This window comes from Sycon ciliatum, chromosome 2 (genome assembly GCF_964019385.1).
Source record: "Sycon ciliatum chromosome 2, ocSycCili1.1, whole genome shotgun sequence".
NCBI classification, from domain to species: domain Eukaryota; kingdom Metazoa; phylum Porifera; class Calcarea; order Leucosolenida; family Sycettidae; genus Sycon; species Sycon ciliatum.
In genome coordinates this window covers 27,522,806-27,541,804 of record NC_088644.1, presented here as the reverse complement: position 1 = coordinate 27,541,804, position 18,999 = coordinate 27,522,806, and the positions used below count along the sequence as shown (strand labels likewise).

At 45.0% G+C, this 18,999-nt stretch overlaps 2 protein-coding genes and 3 non-coding genes across 5 annotated transcripts; 1 reads left to right on the top strand and 4 right to left on the bottom strand.

The window, feature by feature from the left end:
• Positions 1–978: 978 nt before the first annotated feature.
• Positions 979–8,736, bottom strand: LOC135809493 (proteasome subunit alpha type-5-like). Its single transcript, XM_065322851.1, has 10 exons — positions 8,578–8,736; positions 7,154–7,220; positions 6,475–6,601; positions 5,823–5,890; positions 5,051–5,155; positions 4,815–4,873; positions 3,146–3,198; positions 2,524–2,573; positions 2,119–2,205; positions 979–1,548 (listed from the first exon to the last, which is right to left on the bottom strand). The coding sequence occupies exons 1-10, from the start codon at positions 8,604–8,606 to the stop codon at positions 1,459–1,461; spliced, it is 735 nt and encodes a 244-aa protein (XP_065178923.1). The 5' UTR covers positions 8,607–8,736; the 3' UTR covers positions 979–1,458.
• LOC135811036 (small nucleolar RNA SNORA53) lies at positions 1,791–2,037 on the bottom strand. Its single transcript, XR_010552508.1, has one exon. It is a non-coding gene; the product is annotated as a small nucleolar RNA SNORA53 (small nucleolar RNA).
• On the bottom strand, positions 2,806–3,038 carry LOC135811037 (small nucleolar RNA SNORA53). The gene has a single exon (XR_010552509.1). It is a non-coding gene; the product is annotated as a small nucleolar RNA SNORA53 (small nucleolar RNA).
• On the bottom strand, positions 3,351–3,636 carry LOC135811035 (small nucleolar RNA SNORA53). The gene has a single exon (XR_010552507.1). It is a non-coding gene; the product is annotated as a small nucleolar RNA SNORA53 (small nucleolar RNA).
• Positions 8,737–8,745: 9 nt separating the features above from the next.
• LOC135809492 (uncharacterized) lies at positions 8,746–18,943 on the top strand. The gene is made up of 19 exons (XM_065322850.1): positions 8,746–8,820; positions 8,897–8,956; positions 9,038–9,130; positions 9,235–9,321; positions 10,027–10,156; positions 10,422–10,513; positions 11,452–11,558; positions 12,476–12,555; positions 12,832–12,935; positions 14,603–14,656; positions 14,772–14,822; positions 15,253–15,318; positions 15,454–15,533; positions 16,238–16,303; positions 16,474–16,559; positions 16,817–16,847; positions 17,028–17,085; positions 18,117–18,192; positions 18,637–18,943. Exons 1-19 carry the CDS (start codon positions 8,773–8,775, stop codon positions 18,708–18,710), a joined length of 1,443 nt encoding a protein of 480 aa, XP_065178922.1. The 5' UTR covers positions 8,746–8,772; the 3' UTR covers positions 18,711–18,943.
• The last annotated feature ends 56 nt before the right edge of the window (positions 18,944–18,999 follow it).

The window sequence follows — 18,999 nt, the reverse complement described above, 5'->3', positions numbered from 1 at the left end:
CCCGCGTGTAGCATGGGCATTGGCATGCGTCTCTGGCCTGGGTGATCGTGAAGATTTGTATCTGCAAAGAGAGCGCTACCGTAGCATAGTGCAGGTGTTCAAATGCGTGCTGTGCAAAGTACATAACCCGCAAGAGTGTGCAGCTGCTATGCTCTACTCAGGGAGTTGTATACACTTCCCTGGCTCTATCCACAGCTGCGATGGCAACGTTTACATCATAATAATAGTTAATACGGTGCGCCTCCAAGTCCAAGTACCAACGTGCACAGTGACCACTGACCAGAGTAGCCTATCAAGGACTTGGAGGGTAGACATACACCATACACCAAGAGTACACTGGTTTGTTGCACGAATGACGGAGGGCACAATACGTGTGATTATACTATACCGGTTCAATTACCGTATTCATGCACATGTAAGCCCATGGGCCCATGCGCTATATGTGAGGGGTGTGCTTATATCCGGATCTTTTTGGAGCATTTCTTTGATGCTGTCCTTGCGATAACACCTTTCAATACTTCGTAATGCCAGAATGAGTTTTGTCATTACCGGTACGGTGATACCGGAAAATTCCGAAATGTTAATTCTGTTCAGTTACAAGCCCATGTGCTTACTAGTATATCCGGATACAGGCCTGTGCGCATATATGTGCATGAATACGGTATGCAATAAGTCATTCGTATCGACTTGATGTCTGTAACTGAGCTGCGGCATGCGGGCCTTTTGAAGTCTGTGTTCCCCGTACGCTAGGTTCCTGAACTACTCCAATGCTGTTCGCATCAACAAGCAGTTGACAACATGTATTGTACTATCAAGAGTACATAATGCACAACACTGCACGTCAGGAAGACGTCAAGTACTAGTAAGTAGTAGTATTTGACAACTCCCTGCCACACATGCATAGTCATTATTTTCACATGGTACCAAGTCCATAATAGACTCGTCATGGTACAGTTATCGGAAACATGAGCACTGCCGTTAATTTACAATGTACTAACGTTCAGCATGGGTACGAGTAACACAGATATACACATGTACGTAATCAAGATAATAAAAAACAGGCGATAGCAATGAAAGGCGACATGGAGGAGTATCTACAACAGCTTTGTACATCAGAAGTGGAGGAAATATATGCAAGGAGAATGAAAATGCTAGCCTGAGCAAAGAGTTGAAAGACAAATTGTGCAGCAGCATGCCCAGGTAGCCGAGAATGCATTCAGCTCCGGGAATCCGCTGGACACAGCAGCAGCGCATGAAAACACGAACAAATACAATCTGCAAGCATGCTGGGTACAACCAGTGAAAACCCAACACAGCGACAACATGGCGTGTACGGCAGCGCTTGCCACAGTGCGGCAGGCGGCCCACACGATAAAAAAAAGAAATCAGATACGAGAATCGAGCAATTGGAAAACAATGTGCAGCATTTAATACGAAGAAGAAGCAGGCCGCAGAAGCTCACACAAGTGAGCCAATCGTTGACACAATTTCTTCAATTTCATCCTTTGTGTACAAGTGATAGAGTTTGTCAGGTGTGACGCAAGCAACCTGAAAAAAGCAAACGTTCACAAGGAAACAAACCACCATGTGTCAGCAGGCAGAAACACAATGTATCTGTACAACGAAGCACAGCAATCAACCCTCCCAGCACACGAGTACAGTACACATAGTAAATTAATGTGAAAAGGCAAAGAGTGTTCCATAGTCACAAGGCGTTCTTAGAGCAAAGCCATACCACAGCGCACATTAGCCTGACCCAGAGTAGTGGTGGAAAACCACAGCTCTTGGGCAGTGTTACACTGGGTACACCTCTAACAACAAACTAAGCAACTGTGAAGTAGGCTACTGTCACACACCCATGACTCATGCACTCCCAATGTGCAGCTAAAAGGCTGTTGGACTGCGCCGTACAGACAATCGCCCACCACAACAAGCGGGGAAAGAAAATGTGATGCCAAGATCACAAATTCTCACGCCTGCAAGCCATAGTAAACTGTTATCTGGCGAGTCCCAGGAGTGGATCTAAGGAAGTGTGTACGCTACATCCACGGCATCAGATTATACGGTTGACCTAGAAAGTGCGGATAGCATGCCCAAGGAATACATTCATGGTCATACCTCAACATTTGTAGAGCTCAGCTTCTCTTCCATAACCTGCTTCAAAATGGTGAGACACGCTGTGCACGCTTCCTTTATCGACATGTTCTGAAGGAAACCAAAACAACACATGCAAACAGCATGTGAACCAACGAAAAAGCGGCCAAAGTTGTGACAAGCATCATGGAAGTTGATGCAAAATAAAGCCTTCACCAAGCAACACAGGTACAGTATGCGACACAATCAGCTCATGTGACGTAACCTGGTCAAATGTAGCCACCAGGTGAACGGAAGTGCAGCCATTAGTGGACTTTCGCACTTGTTCGAGATCAGTTCCAGTGCTACACGCAGAAACTAGATAAGCATGCTTGGCCCATACAAGGGATAAGACAAGCAGCAAAAGCGCAAACAAGTGACGAGGTTTACCTTATGGAAAACTTCTTGCAGCGACGTTTGTGCACCCTCAGATCCAGAACCTGACGGACAACACACACAGAGAAAACAAAGGAGCAAAGCTGTAGCCACCAATAATGCAACATGATACGATCCTGACAGTATAGAACAAAAGCTGACAAATGAAACAGGAAAGACAAAAGATATGTTCTGCAGCAGCTTTGGTCAGCGAAGTGGCACAGTCTGCATTGCTGATACCAACTGCAAGCTCACAACAAGAAATGTCGGAAACTCACAGACTGGCATCACCACAGGACAGTTTCGCTGAACATGAAAAGCAATTGCAAAGTAGGCTACTGTAACACACCCATGACTCATGCACTCCCAATGTGCAGCTAAAAGGCTGTTGGACTGCGCCGTACAGACAATCGCCCACCACGACAAGTAGGGAAAGAAAATGTGATGCGAAGATCACAAATGCTCACACTTGCAAGTCGTAGCAAACTGTTATCTGGCCAGTCCTAGGAGTGGATCTAAGGAAGTGTGTACACCACGGCAGCACAACAAAATCGAACATAATTATTATGGAGAGTAATTTAGAACCCCAAGTTCAGAAGTCCAGACTAATAACAGAACACAATGCAAGCAAACATACCAATGGCCATAGCTTCATAGGCACGGAAAGTTCCGGATGGATCAACATGATAGCTGCAGAAGCCAGAGAAGCACAGAGAAGTCAACATGATTTAGTACAAACCATCGGCGAAACAGAACAAGAAAAAGGGGGATACAAACAGCAAAACCAGTGCTAGTATAATGTCCAGACAAAGAAGGAGCTGACTTCTGACAGGACTTTAAGTTATGTTCCACAGTCACCATTGTCAAAAGAGCATTGCAATGCAAAGAGCACATCTCTAATAACAAAGCAGGCAACCGTGAAGTAGGCTACTGTCACACACCCATGACTCATGCACTCCCAATGTGCAGCTAAAAGGCTGTTGGGCTGCACTGCGAGCGGCCGGAAAGGGCAGTATGGAGCAGCAAGAGAAGGCAGCCGACACCAAGGTCAAGCCATCTCCCACGCTGTCACTACCCAGTCCAACAGCTGCTACGGCAGCCCCAGGAGCGGATCTAAGGAAGTGTGTATCAGGGAGGCTTGCACATCGCCACAGATAAAACGGCCAGACAATTAAAGGGGAAGTTAAGGCAAAAATTAAAATTTCACCAGTTGTAGTCTTCGGGGTGCTGAGTCGAATGGTCTTGGTCCGAGAAAGCTGAGACGCTCCCTTCCTACTTGAATCCCAATCGAACTCGCGCACTTCCACCGAAACTGGGTGACTGCGCCCTACTAGATGGGGATTTGTATGCAAAATGTCACTAAAAGCGCCATTTCGTTCTTATAAAAGCACGGATGACCGCGATTGGCCCATATGTTGTAGTCTTTTGGACGCTGAGTCGACTGGTTTTGGTCCGAAAAGGCTGCGATGCAGCGTTCCTCCTTTATTCCCAATCGAACATGGTTGAACAAGCGGTCACGTGCTCCTGCGTACGCCAGTCACCTGGTCACCGTGCCTGCAGGGTACAACTTACTAGCCTGTTTGACCTTTTTTGGGTGCAGTCCTGTCACTCGAGTTGAACCTTGGTGTGAAAGTTGTCGCCTGCTGGCGTGGTGACCAGGTGATTTGGGCATCCAGGAGCACGTGACCGCTTGTTCAACCATGTTCGATTGGGAATAAAGAAGGAACGCTGCATCGCAGCCTTTTTGGACCAAAACCAGTCGACTCAGCGTCCAAAAGACTACAACATATGGGCCAATCGCGGTCATCCGTGCTTTTATAAGAACGAAATGGCGCTTTTCGTGACATTTTGCATACAAATCCCCATCTAGTAGGGCGCAGTCACCCAGTTTCGGTGGAAGTGCGCGAGTTCGATTGGGATTCAAGTAGGAAGGGAGCGTCTCAGCTTTCTCGGACCAAGACCATTCGACTCAGCACCCCGAAGACTACAACTGGTGAAATTTTAATTTTTGCCTTAACTTCCCCTTTAAGTTTGCAACCAATGCTGAGCTATCGGTACTCCAAATGTTGACAGCATATCAACGAAAAAGCATATGCAGTCAACTTCGCTAATGACTACCGAATAACGACAATTCGCGAATAACAACAGAATTTCCATGCCCAGAGCAATGTCCCATCTAACTGTAATACATATGAGACTTCGGGTATACGGACACTTTTCTGATGCCCCGCCGAGTGTCGTTATACGCAAAGTTGACTGTACACTGATACCATTAAAGAGCCAGATTGAAGAGCAGCACAACTTACAGCTGAGGTCCATTATGGTCGACACCACCGAACAGAAGAGCGACGCCAAATGGCCGTGCCTGTCAGTACAGAATCAAAGGTTACCACATAAACACGTAGCAGAAATAAGTCAAACAATGTTTGGTACCATTGCAATAATTTCTTCACCACTACGAAACAACTCACAGTGACTCAGCAGCTGCCAAATGCACAGAGCACAACAGAGCACAACCATCCAGAAAGCATGGGAAACCTACCATGGCATCCTCATCATCTTCATCTCCAAAGCTCATGGCCAGGTTGCCGACGGTACGAGATACACTCTCTACTGACATTGACTCATTGTATGTAAACCAGTGTTGCTGAAACAAACAAGAGAAAAAAAGACATCACATAATTAGTTTTAGTTGCATTGCGATGTGGAGAAAAGCAAGCATGTAAATAAGAAACCAACGGTGCCTTTTTCTATCCAGTTAAACTGGCCAAAATCTCCAAGATTCGGAAGTGTTCATCGTCTGCTACACTCCACTGGCTCTTCCAAGCTCGGCCCTGCAATACATTTAAGAGCGTGTATACCGGTAGTCACCATCTTCACATGTGCGAATGTATTAGCGTATCGTATAACTCCAATGTGCATGCGAAATCAGACGTAAAGAAACAACAATGAAAATTCAGTGTCACCATGATGGTCACCTTCATGCTCTGGAAGAGCAGTACTGCAATTTCAGAAATTTTCGGTGTACTTTTATTCTCGGTACTTGCGGTGCGTCTGTTTCATACCTAAAATTTCAATACACCGAACAAACAAGAACACACATAAACCAATAGGGAACTGCTTCTCTGTACCGAAAATTTCTGTTCACCTAACCTAGCTTGTTGCCCTCATACCGAAAATTTCTGAAATTAGAGTATTCAAAATAAAAGAACACTGCTCAAGAAAACAAGGAAAAGAAAAGGTGAAAGCGGTATGCACGAGAGGAATCTATAAATGCTGCAAGGGTGCAACGTGTGCTGAAACAAAATCCCTACCTGAGCCTCGAGACGTGCCCGGTCAATCATGGTACGTGCATCTGCAACGATACCACTGGACACACAGCCTAAGGCACACAACAAACACACACACACACAAACAAGACACGGTCAGGGCTGTTCGGAGCAGCTCGAAAGAGTGTTCAGTGCACCAGAGTGCGGAGCGGCGGTATACGCAATACAATACATGTACGAGTATGCAAACAAGACAATATCATGTTCACACTGCATGTACAGATGACGCAGAAGATCATTGTCTTCTCTACAGTCGACAAAATGAACAGCAATACGTATAGCTGCACAATTACGAGATCATACTCGCAGTTAGCAACCAAACAAAGCCAGGACTATTGTTGGAGGAGCACGGTACATGTACCGTAATGTCGCGTATAAAAGCAGGTGCTTACGGCCGTATAAGCCGGGGTTCAAATCATGCTTCTACGCCAACATCATCAGTCTACGCTGTGCAGCGCATACTGCCACGCATGTACTTGCACGTGTACTTTGCAGAGAGCGGCTTCTATTCAAATCATGCTTCTGTGTCACAGCGCGCTTCAAAAAATTCGGCTTCTATTCGAGTCATGCTTCTATACAAGTCATGCTTTTATACGCGACACTACAGAATTCACATAAGACATGTACCACAACATACCGATGTGCTTGTCGATTTCAACAATTTTCTCAATTCCGGATGCGACCATCAATGGAGAGGTGAGCCTTCGTTCGGATGCGAGGACGACACCTTCTGGTGTCTTGATCGCAATGGCAGTGCTGGCAAGCTACAAAAGGAAGTGAAAGGTGAATAAAGCAACAATCATCACTACCACACCGCAATACTGTATTATCATGTTATTTTAGGTGTATTTAAATTTCGGTACCAGGGACCTGCCAGGTTTCAGGTGTAATGTAGAATTAGGTGACCAGCCTACCCTTCACATACAGTGCATACTCGAGTGCCTTTTAGGTGTAATCTAAATTTAGGTGCCTGAATTCTCTACCGAAATTACACCGAAATTAAAATTACACCGAAAATAACGTGTTATACAGTATTATAACGAAGTGATACAGTAATGCTACTACTGTACCCATCAGAACCAGGCACGAATCTGAAATCCCCCCACAGCAGAATGCATGGTTAAATGAAATAAAATAATGATAGATTTCAGAGTTCGGGTGAGACTCAGTAAGACTGTATTTTCCGTATCTGTAGCAAGGCCACTACCCTCAACGATGAAGGCACAAAAGCAGCTCTTATAGCGGCGGGAGGTGAGTAAATCAGACCCACCACAACGTGCAATTATGTAGCAATATGCTGCGAGAGCTTGACATACCTTGACGGCCTCAATCGCATATTCCACCTGGTAGATGCGACCTTCAGGTGAAAATGTATTCACGCCCCTGTAACAAAGTGGCATCATACATTTGAGTACACAATAAGGTTTAGGAATAAGGATGTTGCAAAGATGGCACAAAACTACGCGTCGCAAGCCCTCTTTGCTCGTCGCAGCCTCTTGCCGCACGCATCCATCAGTTCACTCAGCAAGAAGCTTCAGAGTAACTACCGTAAAAGCCATTATTCTAACGAGGCGCATACATAACGATTTCCCAAAATTGACTGGTTTACGTGTACCAAAGGTAACAATTCTCACTCATTCTCAACGCTCAATAGGACAGTATACGTATCGATTTCTATTTCAACGACAGATTTCTCCTCGTAAACTCGTTAGAGTTAGCACTTCGTTATATATATATATATATGGCTTTTACAGTAAACCGTAAGGCTATTCTGATGATTGCCACCACATTCAAACTTTTCCATGCAGTCAATTACTTTCGCAAACCAGGTGTTCTCCTGTTCGATAGACTTCTATCTGTTGTTTCCTATTGTTTCCTTGGTGCAGATGCTTCATTCTTTTATAATTGCAAAAAATTCATTTCTTGATATGGGATTACTGCCCAATGGAAATCATTATTGACGGGCAATACCAAGAGTGCATAAACAAGAGTATGCAACTGTGATTATGGGTCAGTGCACGGCGCACTGCCTTCATTACGTAACTTGCCTCCATCACACTCTGAAAGCATGCACGCAAACCCTAAATTTCTTGTACGAGACCATCCGGTTTTGCTCGATTCCTTCCAGCACCCTACGCAATCTATAAATTCTGGTGCGTGAACTCCTGTTCAGTACGAAAGCTCATTTCAAACCAGAGGGAACGCGCGGTGTTTAATTTTCCGCAGTGCGCCGTGCATCTGGCCCATAGAAAAGAGATCACACTTGCATACTCTTGTTTTATGGACTGTACATTGGTCAATCAAACAAATAGGCAATGACCCAGTTTTCTGATTATTTCAAGCTCTTAGAGACTTGCTGGTGGCACGATGCAAATGCTCTATCACGCACCGCAAGTGTTTGCCAGCCAAGACCATTCTAATTATTCTCTGACAATATTAATAATTTTAGAAAAAGAATTTTACTGAAAAAATGTTTTGGTCCCCACCACAAGATGAGTTGAAGATAGGTGATTCGGATGACAGAAACTGAAAGACATAAGCTAAGACCCGGTAGCAAATAATCGTCATAGCCTCCACTGTATCATACTTTGTGTATTTACCGAAGTTCGCAAGACACATACAAAAATCAGTGAAATATGAATTGAAAGAGATTTACTCGAATCAATAAAACGAATGAACGGAAAATGGTAACAACATGAAGAATGAAAAGGAAGAGAGCATCGGAGAGGATCGAACTCACCTATCGTATTCGGAGCGTGTCATAAACATGATTGCAGGTGAGAAGAAACCATCCACTGCACTGAAAGTCACACGTTCACAACTTCAAAAAAATGAGCTTCTGGGATCTTCTTTCCACCAGATTTGCTTGGCCGTTTACGTCGCCATATTAGAAGTGCGCATGCGCGGCATTGAACGAGAGCTTCCTTCGTGGAAGATGGCGTGCCCTAGTGTTCGGCGGCTCCATCGAGCCCCTCTTTTCGGGGTCAGTAATGGACGAGCCCATGGAAGTCCTTTGAAGGAATGTAGCTGAAGTATGCTGGTGTTGATTTATTCTTTAGGGTGCGCGCTCAGCAAGCTCACAAGCTTTGGTTAGGACCGAGCAAACTCAACATAGATTGGTATGTTTGGTGTAAAAATGAACACCATAGGATTGTCTGGCTGAGCACTTATGGATAATTGTGGCGTTTTGCTATGCCCAGTCTCTTCTGCAACGCCACCCATTGGAGGTGAATGTGTTGTCAAATGGAGTTCGCGTAGTCACCCAACGCCGCTCTGATGTTGGCTCCGTCTCTGTAAGTGAACTGGCGCGAGAAAAATCCTAGAAAATGACATCAGGCCATCTAGTCTAGTCTTTGGCTAAGCTGATGTGGTTTGCTGCGCCACTGCTTATCCCTAGGTTGGCCTGTTTCGAAAAGGAGGCTCTGAGCAGGAAACCAGAGCAACCAACGGCATCTCTGGATTCCTCCAACGCATCCAGCAAAGGGTAAGTAGGCTCACTGTAAAGTTTTTGAAAATATTGAATTGTACATAAATGCATTAGAAATTTGAGAACATACGGTATTGAATAGGTGGGACCTGTTGTTGCGGGTCACGACCTCAGTCTCACACACGCGACTGGACTGGACTTTGCTTGGCTGAAGGAGAATGCAAGATTTTTTCCTCACAAAACTGTCACACACATACCCCACATCTTTATCATCCCACCAGGCCTCCACAGGATGAGCCTGAGCGGTGTGCCTGGTATATACCCCGCTTAGTACCAGCACAGTGGTGCGATGACGTGCATAAGGACAAGGAACAATGTGGGATGCACAGAGAGAATGAAAAAAAGTAACTGCATACTGCGACTATTCGTCTACATTTATTTGTCTTTCGGTGTACTACAATCTCGCTGTGGCCGTCTATTGATGCTTGTTGCGAGGTTGAACTATCAGGTTGCTCGGCCAGCCAGGCATGTGCACTCAACCTTTCTTGTATTGGTTTCTTTCAATTAACACACGAAAACAACACATCTGCCACCATGGTATCTCGGGCATGGCGGTGGCCTGGCACATCAAAACTCTAAGCTGGTTGTGTTTCTCAACGCATTTGTATAGCCAGTTGTAACCCAGATGTGCGGACTTTGCATTTTATCTGTATTACACCGTGCGGTTTATTTCTGCATGCTCGGTGTTCTGTCTGCATGTAGGGTACAACTAAGCACTCTGCTGCTGCGCTATGCGGCAAGGTAGCTGGTATCAATGGTCGTGTCCACACGGTCAATGAGCGCCAGTACAATGGCACTCTGTTCCGTTCTCCCAAGGAGCATGTCGCTGAGAGTAAGTCTAAACGTATTTTTTGTTCACAAGTTTGAGGGAGTTGGATAGGGGAGGGTGAAAGAAAATTGACTGCCAGCACCAGAACTCGAGCCAGGGACCCTCACTTTCGGCTATCTGTTGTGTAGTCAACATTTTGTTCTGGTTGTCGCAACAGTTGCGTATGATAATTTGCTATCGCCTGTTATGGCGGTTTGTTCTGTTCGACTGTATTCTTCTCGGCCTAATGACCTGGTTTGACTTTCCTCGATGCTGGCTTGTTTTCTAGACATTGCCCTCCTGGCTGGTATGGCTTGCAACCCAGCTCTTAACAAGGACGATATCGAAGCAGAGCGTGCTAGCACGCTGAGGACTCTGCAGGTTCGTTGTGTGTCTGCGTGGGCCTTTCACCTTTGTTTCACGTTTTAACGTTTAGCAGAGCGCTTCTCTAATCCTCATGTATCCATCATGACAACATTCCTCTAGACAAATACCTATGATTTGACATTGTTTTTGGAGACGTCCGATTTATCCATTCTTTCTACGCCATGGCTGGCAAACGCCACCTCCTCATCTATATTGGCACTGATTCATCTTTAGCCACTGGAAGGTGTAATAATAATATAATAATATTAGAGTGACAAAGAGCACAACTTATGATGTGGACAATACTACAGTAAGTCTATAGTACAGTATACCTCCTGGCGACATACAAGTCAGTGCCTATTTTTATGGTACTGTAGATCCAAGGCCGACTGACCGGGGGAAAAATGTGAGGGTCCTCAGAGAAGTTCTTTGTACCCGATGTCAAGAGAAAAAAGCATGTAATATCCAGGGAACTGGGATAGTCTTGGTCTCCACTGGGTAACACTCGTGGAATCTAGGAAGCGTTTATTTCTCGTAGGACATAGTGATATCATCAATGGTGTTCTTCCCAGGCGTTGAGTTCCGCAGGTTTCCTCGTAATCTGTTGGTTATTACCTTGGGGATAGTAACGAACGCACTGCTTTGTCATGATCTGAACTCCAATGTTCTTTCATGCTGTGTTGGATTGCATTGCTTTCCTTCTCAGTGTGCTTACACACTCCACCGCGTATGCAAAGATACAAAGAGAGAAAGAAGTATGTATCCAGGGTATTGGGTTTAGTAGACGATGTGTTTGTTCATTGGATGATAGTTTGGTTCCTGGTATCACTAGTTTTGATGATGACTTTGTATCCACCACTGTGACGAGTGTGAATGTTTGTGATTTGCTACTGGAGCGCAGGCCACTGGAACATGCTTGTATATATTGTGCCTATGTCTTGTGTTGTTGGCAGGCTACTCAGCTTGACCCGGAGGCCTGCCTTTATGATTACCTGCACGACGTTGCTTTCCAAGGCACCACCTTGTCTTTGTCTCCTCTGGGTAACACTGATGGAATCAAGTAAGCATTTATTTCTCGCATGACAGTGATATCATCAATGATGTTCTTCCCAGGCGTTGAGTTCCGCAGGTTTCCTCATAATCTGTTGGTTATTACCTTGGGGATAGTAACGAACACACTGCGTTGTCATGATCTGAACTCCAATGTTCTTTCATGCTGTGTGGGATTGCGTTGCATTCCTTCTCAGTGTGCTTACACACTCCACACCATGTACGTATATAATTATAGTTGCTTATTATTACAGATACTTGGATTTAGAATAAGGGACTGTCTGTAGATGTTGGTAATGCTCCTAAGGGAATGTGTTGTGTTTCTCCTTGAACCCTCCCGTAATGAATGCCTGTGTGCACTGCCCATTGTGTAAATCTAATTTCCAGAGTGCACCTCTGAACTTGTTGACTGAAACCCCCTGATGAAAAACCCGCCCGATTGACATGTTCGTTGCCAGAAAAATATGTCTACCGAGCACTACCGTACTCGCGTGATTAGTGCCCCTGGTGCACTATTTTTTTCAATGTCCATCACGGACGGGGTAGTATTCAAGTAGGGCACTATTTTTTCATTGCTGGTACATTTACGTCATCCAGCATAAAACAAAGAAAAACAGAGCCTAAAGTGTACTGTAAACACTCATGACTCCACAGAAACGGGAACAAGACCTGCGATTTTGTTCCTGAAAACACCAGTGCAAAGCAATGGCCAAGAACATTAGCAAAAGAACACCAAACTAGCACATGGGCTTGGTTACAAGACTGGGGGGGGGGGGCACTATTCAAGAGAGGGCTTTATTTTTCACTGGTTCTTGGAGACTAGGGCTCCAATCGCGCGAGTACGGTACTCCCTCTGCTAAATTTTGTGGCTGCAGTTATCGCTTCATGTGTTCCCTGTTTTTCTTGCTCCTTTTCACACTACCACAGCTCCATCACTCAGGAGTCCCTGGCCAACTTTGCCAGAGATTCCACAGTCGGCGAGAATCTTTGCCTTGCTGTTGTTGGTGGTAAGCTTGACGTACTTGTGTGGGTGTTAGTCCTTCTGGAAGCTAGTGAGGCTAGACCATTGGTGTGGGCCATCTGGTGATATGTTGTCTGTCTCTGGTCTTTTTGCCGGTGGTAGGCTTGCGCCTTACTTGTTGTGCAGAGTTTGTGACTGTGACTATTTGTCACTTTCTTCGTGTGTACATACATGCCTTTGTGGATTATCAGATTTTACTTCCTTTTTGGAAACTCGTTTAGAGACAACTGTTGTCTATTTTATTCTTTTTACTGTTCCGTAGATGTTGAGCATGCCGAGGTAATGGAGGCTGCTGAGAAGCACCTGCAATCTATCCCAGCTGGAAAGAGTGTGGAGTTCCTCCCCATTAGATACTCTGGCTCCCATGTAAGTGACAATGTTGATTTGTTGTGTTCAGATGTTTGAAGTTTATGAAATTGAAAAGTGACCACCATCCCAGGACGAGAACCAGGGTCTTATTCCAGTCATTAGAGAGGTTCCGCATAACGTAATTACGTTAGTAAAAAACGTAGTCGATCTACGGAAAGTCTTACGTAAACTGAATTCGCATCTCGGTTCCGCCATACGGAGTTTTCAATTCACGTAGCTGCCCTTGGCAACTCCGAACGCGGCAGTGTACGACCAGATCCACCTGGGGAGAGAGTCATAAATTTGTACCCCAATCCACTTACGGACCAGCTACGTTATCAGAGCCCTATCTACGTACTCTCCGTAAGTGGAGTGCAAACTCGCGAATTCACGGGTTTTCCCCGTAAAGTTTAGGGTTCACGGATTGGCATGCTAGCGTCGCCAGCTACATCATGCACGTGACAGGCGCGTGCATATACTGTCCCACACAATCGGTCAGTGCTCAAATCGCATTTTCCCATCAATATCACTCACTTTCAACTCTACGGGATTCATTACGGTTGGCTCAAACTGCCTGAATTTTTGAATCCACGCGCACGAAAGACGTTCCAAGACTTCCACCGTTCGTATTTTTTCAAACGAGTTCCGGGTTTTCCAGTAACTTTGGCCAAAGTTCGGCTACAAAACCAGGGGGAGCCGTTGCGTTTCCGTAAATTACTGAACGGTAGAAGGATAGCCAAGGTCGAGAGCAAAACAACAAGCCATTATTTGTCAAAATCGAACAAGAAACGGCTCAGCGCATCTATTTTCCGTGCACGCGCGCGCGTACTTTGGCCGACAAGGTGTGGAGAATTTCTTGAAGAAGAAGAATAACAAGAGCAGCAGCGCTCGGAACAGCCGTGCTGGATACTTCCAATCCCGACGATGGAGCGTGTTGGCTGTCGTGAGCTGCTGAAACGACCATGACATTTCTTTTTCTTTGTATACCCTACATATCTTGACGTGCCCTAGCTCAGTTTCGGCCTCTTTACAGGAAGAATATTTTCTTCCATGGCATCAGCGGCCAAACAGCAAGAAGAGCAACAGATCGAGATTTGCAGGGCAAACAAAGGATGCGTGCAGCTACATCTAGTCAGGTTCGATGCAGCTGCGCTTTGCCAGAACCTCAGCAGATAAGAAAAGACGACAGAGTGTCTCAGATGGAACTGGATCTTTCGCCAAGACCGCCACCGCCGCCATCATCAAGTCCAGGTCAGTCAGAAAAATGCAAAGCCCGAGTGAAGTGAAGCCACTGAAGCCAAGGAAAAATTCAAAAAGTACGCTCTCCGGCTAGACTTCGAGTCGATATTTTTTTACTTCGATAGGCGCTGTCGCGGCCTGTAGCGCGCGTCCATAATCCAAAATGGAGGCGCACGTGACGGGTGCTTTTAGTGGCAAGCCGTGAACCCTAAAGTTGCTCAACTTTACGTAGTGCGGAACCTCTCTATTATTTCATTATCTCCTTATGTATAATGCACTGGTGAATGTAGAGATGCCCGTATGTGGGGTGACACTTGGGTGCGGAGTGGTTTTGAACCATAATCCCAGACACGCATGCAGAATATCCCTGTTTTTGTGTTCTTGAAAGCTGAACTTAAGTTGTAATGTCAAAACCTATTTGTTGTACTTTTGTGCTTTTCCTGTAGGTCAACGTCCGTGATGACGATATGGGCCTTTGCTATACTGCTATCGGATTTGAGGTAGGTTTTGTGCTATGGTGCGTGAATGGTGGTGTATAAGTTGTCAGTGTGACTGCCTTGTGGATGTGTGTTGTTCCCTTCCTAACCCTGACTGTCCTCTGACTCGTGATTTCAGGCTCCTGCTTATGGCAACGCTGACTCCTTGGCAATGGAGGCTGTCCGCCATGTAAGTTACTGAGTAGGTTGGTTTTTGATCTTATGTTCATGTTCACCTGCCTTGAAGTGAATGTAACCAACCAACGGTGTGGCGTAAGACACTTTGCATTAGCCTATGGTGCGGCACCTGCAACTGCTTTCCGTGTTACTTCACCATGATTGTTTGCCCAGTAAATAACTGTTATCACTCTTCATACACACTTATGATATCTCACTATTTGGTCTCTCTCTTTCTCGGGACATATTTCAATGCATTATACTGAAGGTTGTTGCACAAGTATGGTGGTGTATGCATGCACTGAAGAAATATGACACTCAACTGACTTGGATGGGTTTGCATTTGAGACGGGTGCTCTGATGTGGGAGATTCGAGTGTACATGCCAGATGCTCAGCATTAAATATGGTGCTGGTATTACCTGTTGTGTTTTTGTTATTTTAGATCTGTGGACAGTACGACAGGTCTTGCGGCGCTGATGCCCGGCATGGTCTTGTCCGCGCTGCTTATGTAAGTTTAATTTTGTAGCTCTTGTTTTCTTGCTGTCTGTTTCTTTCTCTTGGCTTTGTCATTTCTGCTGATGTGTGATTACCTCTTCAATCCATACCCAGCTGTAACACCTTGTGTTTCCTGTGTACTTTGTAGGACGCCCATCAGTGGGATTACAATGTCTATGCCTACTGCTTCAAGCCATTCGCTTTCTATTATGGCACCGCTGGTCTTTTGTAAGTATTCTGCCACCTTGTCGATTGCTTCTGCAATGAGGTTCATCACAGTACTGTAAAACAGTTTAATTTTGGTGATTTTGGTAGAAATACCAAGCACCTAAATTTAGATTACACCTAAATGGCATACTGTAGAGGCAGAAAATTTCGTCGGTCAATAATTTCGTCCAACTCCAAAGAAAAGGAGTTCGTCCGGTTGAAAATTTCGTCCATGGATCATAAGAGTGTATAGAAACGCTGGACAAATCGATATTCGTCCTACATTTAATTTAGTCCAAAAGCTCCTTGGACGAAAAAGACGAAATTAAATTCCAGACGAATATTTCTGCTTATACAGTAATAGTATGAGCTGTATGTGAAGGGAATGCTGGTTACCTAATTCTAAGTTACACCTGAAACCCATCAGGTCCCTGACACCGAAATTTTAATGCACCGAAATTTACATGTTTTACAGTATATTCAAGATTGTGACAGTCCATGGTGGCTGACTCCTGCATTGGACGTGCATTCTGAGTGGAAGTGCATTGCTGCCAATTTGCTGGGTCTACTTCCCTTGATGGTCAACATCGTGTTTTGCCCCTTTAGCAAAGGGGGGCCCGATATCTTGGTCTGACTTTGACTGCTAGGTCGAGTATTGCCATTTTGGTGCTGGTTTCTCTCGCCTGGGTGTTATAGCCGCTGTGCTTCCTGCTTGTTTCCTTCAGTGGCACCTACATCATTAGCCACAACCCATCCCAGGAGGCTTCTTTCTCTTACGTTTCCCAGGACTGGTAAGCAGTTGTGTGACCTACCTAATGTGTTCGCCTCCGTTCTTGTCGTCCATGTATGTTGTGTGCAGTTCTAAACTGAGATGTTGTGTTACATGTATGTCAGGTGCTGCTCTAAGCTGAGATGTTTTCGGTGCCTCACTGTTATCCTTCTTTTCCCTCTGCTTCCGTAGGCATCGCATTCGACACAGATGCCGTGAAGCTGACGTTGACCGTGCCAAGTGCGAGATGAAGGCTGAACTTGCTTTGAACACCGAATGTAAGCTTCCCGCATTGTCCTCTGCAGTTGGTTAAATAGTGTCTGTTTGCTGCAGTGATCCAATGGCCATGAGGTCATTCGAATAGGTAAACGGTGCATGACCTGTGTAGTTTTGTTTTAGGCCTCGGGTGCATAGAAGCATTGCTTTATGTGCCTTCTTCTGCTTAGGTGCTCCCCATGCTAGCCATGCATTTCTGAATAATATTATGTTATAGCTTGTCTTTAGACATTTCTTCTTCCCTCTTCTTTCCCTGCAGCAACATCCGGTCAAGTTGAGCTGATGGGAAAGTAAGTCTTACTGAATCAGCCTCTTTTAGGTTTTGTCATGATTGTGATGTTTGTTTGAACAGGATCTTCTCCAATGGGCAGCGATTTGTACTTGAAAGTTTAGTCTACTTCAAGTATGTGCTACTAATTTTTTGTTTTTCATTGCCTCATGAAAGCTTTCCCCTTTATGTCTTTTTACAGGCAATTGATGACCCTCGGCAGAGCGATTCCCCTCCATGAGATGGATCAGAGAATCGACGTGAGTACATCTACTGGCTGTTGAGAATATTGCCCCCCCCCCCCCCCCCCTCACTCACCTGTTTATCTACACGCCTTGCAAGGTTCTTTTGTTCCCACCTACAGTGCTGGCAACTGAAATCCGATCCCCCTAGCGTCTCGTACGAATCGCTAACGCGGCTAGCGTACCGCTAGGGGGGGGGGGGGGGGGGGCCAAATTTCAGTTGCCAGCACTATATTACATGAATCTCCAGCACGATAACATTGCATTGCATTCGGCCATGTAAAATATATTCATTCTTTATCGTCAGATTTTCCCGAAAAATCGGGGCGGGCGGGAGGTATTTTATTATATTTTTCATGTATGGTATACTGGTAGGTGTTCACAAGACTCACAACCCCTAGACATGCCTTTCTTCACTATTCTTTTTTGGAAGCCATATTGCGCAGCGTGAGATAAATCCATGTGATGCAGATGAATCGTCAGCCATGAATAACATCTTGCAAGATAATTGAGGATTGCTTTGAGGAAAAGTGAAACAACCAACATAGCACAAAGAAAATCAGGCAGCTGATAATCTCTTTCACTTTTATAGCCCATAGCACATACATGTATGGTTCCTTCTGCGGACTTGGCCTTCCAAGATCTACAGTCACGCTGATTAGAAACAGCAGGCGGAGATCGCAGTACATACAGTACATTTACCGGAACTAAAAAATATAATTTGGCCGGGGGGAGGGGCGGAAATTCGGGGCGGGCACCGACGATAAAATTAATAATCTTTTTTTCACTTGGCCTTTATATAACATGAATTTCTCAATAACATGAATTTCCCTATTTTCAGACACATTTCGTCGGCTGGGATCATGCCAAGTCAGATTTGTGAAAACAGTGTTGTTACGCCTTCTTTGCAGAGGCTCTGCATTGCACTTTTACCATTGGCCTATTCTCTGTACTCTTTCGATGACTTTTTTTGCGCCTGTCTGTTGGTCTCTGCTTTGTCCTTTATGTAACATGCTTGAGTTCTTTCTGTATGTGACTATCTTTCTCAGAACTTGCATGCCGACTTTGTCCGCACTGCAATGGATGAGTACTTCTACGACACTGACCCAGTATATGCTGAGATGGGTAAGTTCTTTGGTGCTCACAGGGTTTTGTTTTTCACTGCTTACCATACCGTGTCATATTTTCCAAATTTGGCAGCCTGCATTTGAATGATACCCAGCAGATCCGTACTCATTTTCTTTGCATGCAGCACAACGTAGAGAACCTCATCTACGCATAGAAATCTGGACCCAGAAGCTGTAGACTCTACGTTTCACGTATGGCAGAGCCTCAATATGTCTCTTTTCCCATCCACCTAAAGCGGGATTAACAGAAAGTTTTCGTGTTGAGTTGCAGAAATAGAAGAGTTAATCCATTGAGAACCGCATGCAACACCATGCATGCGCCTTGCGACACTCCAGTTGTGTGACTAATACGTGACTAAGGATTTCATATCCCGTTCACGGAATAATTAAATTAAATTTTGAATTAATTGATGTTGCCGGTGTTTGTGTGTGATTACTTTAGGTCACTGTGAAACTGAGTTGGACTACCATGTTGTCCGCAGGATGATGTACCTGCCTGATCTGCCAGACCAGTAAATGTGTGTCACGTCATCATATTACTGCAGTAGATTTATGCACGCTGTACATAACATGATTGCAATCTTCATCAGTCTCCGCTGTTCTCTTCTTATCTGTCCTATTTTTTCTTTATTTATGTTCTTCTTTGCTCTCTTCGTCAAGCATTCTCGTCTTGTTCAATCGTAGGAACTGTCAAATTAATAATTTGCTGGATTGTGGCCTATTTTATGATAAAACAACTGTGATCGAAACCTCCTCCAGTGTATGATGTGCCTTTTGCCGTGTGGTGTATTTCAACATCCTCCCT

Excerpts from the sequence above, each read along its gene's own strand:
- LOC135809493 (XM_065322851.1), bottom strand. The coding sequence starts at position 8,606 with ATGTTTATGACACGCTCCGAATACGATAG. Across the intron at positions 6,602-7,153 it reads ATGCGATTGAGGCCGTCAAG|CTTGCCAGCACTGCCATTGC; the intron begins GTATGTCAAGCT and ends TTCCTTTTGTAG. Across the intron at positions 2,574-3,145 it reads CTATGAAGCTATGGCCATTG|GTTCTGGATCTGAGGGTGCA; the intron begins GTATGTTTGCTT and ends GTTGTCCGTCAG.
- LOC135809492 (XM_065322850.1), top strand. The coding sequence starts at position 8,773 with ATGGCGTGCCCTAGTGTTCGGCGGCTCCATCGAGCCCCTCTTTTCGGG. Across the intron at positions 14,823-15,252 it reads CAATGGAGGCTGTCCGCCAT|ATCTGTGGACAGTACGACAG; the intron begins GTAAGTTACTGA and ends TTGTTATTTTAG. Across the intron at positions 18,193-18,636 it reads CCCAGTATATGCTGAGATGG|GTCACTGTGAAACTGAGTTG; the intron begins GTAAGTTCTTTG and ends TGATTACTTTAG.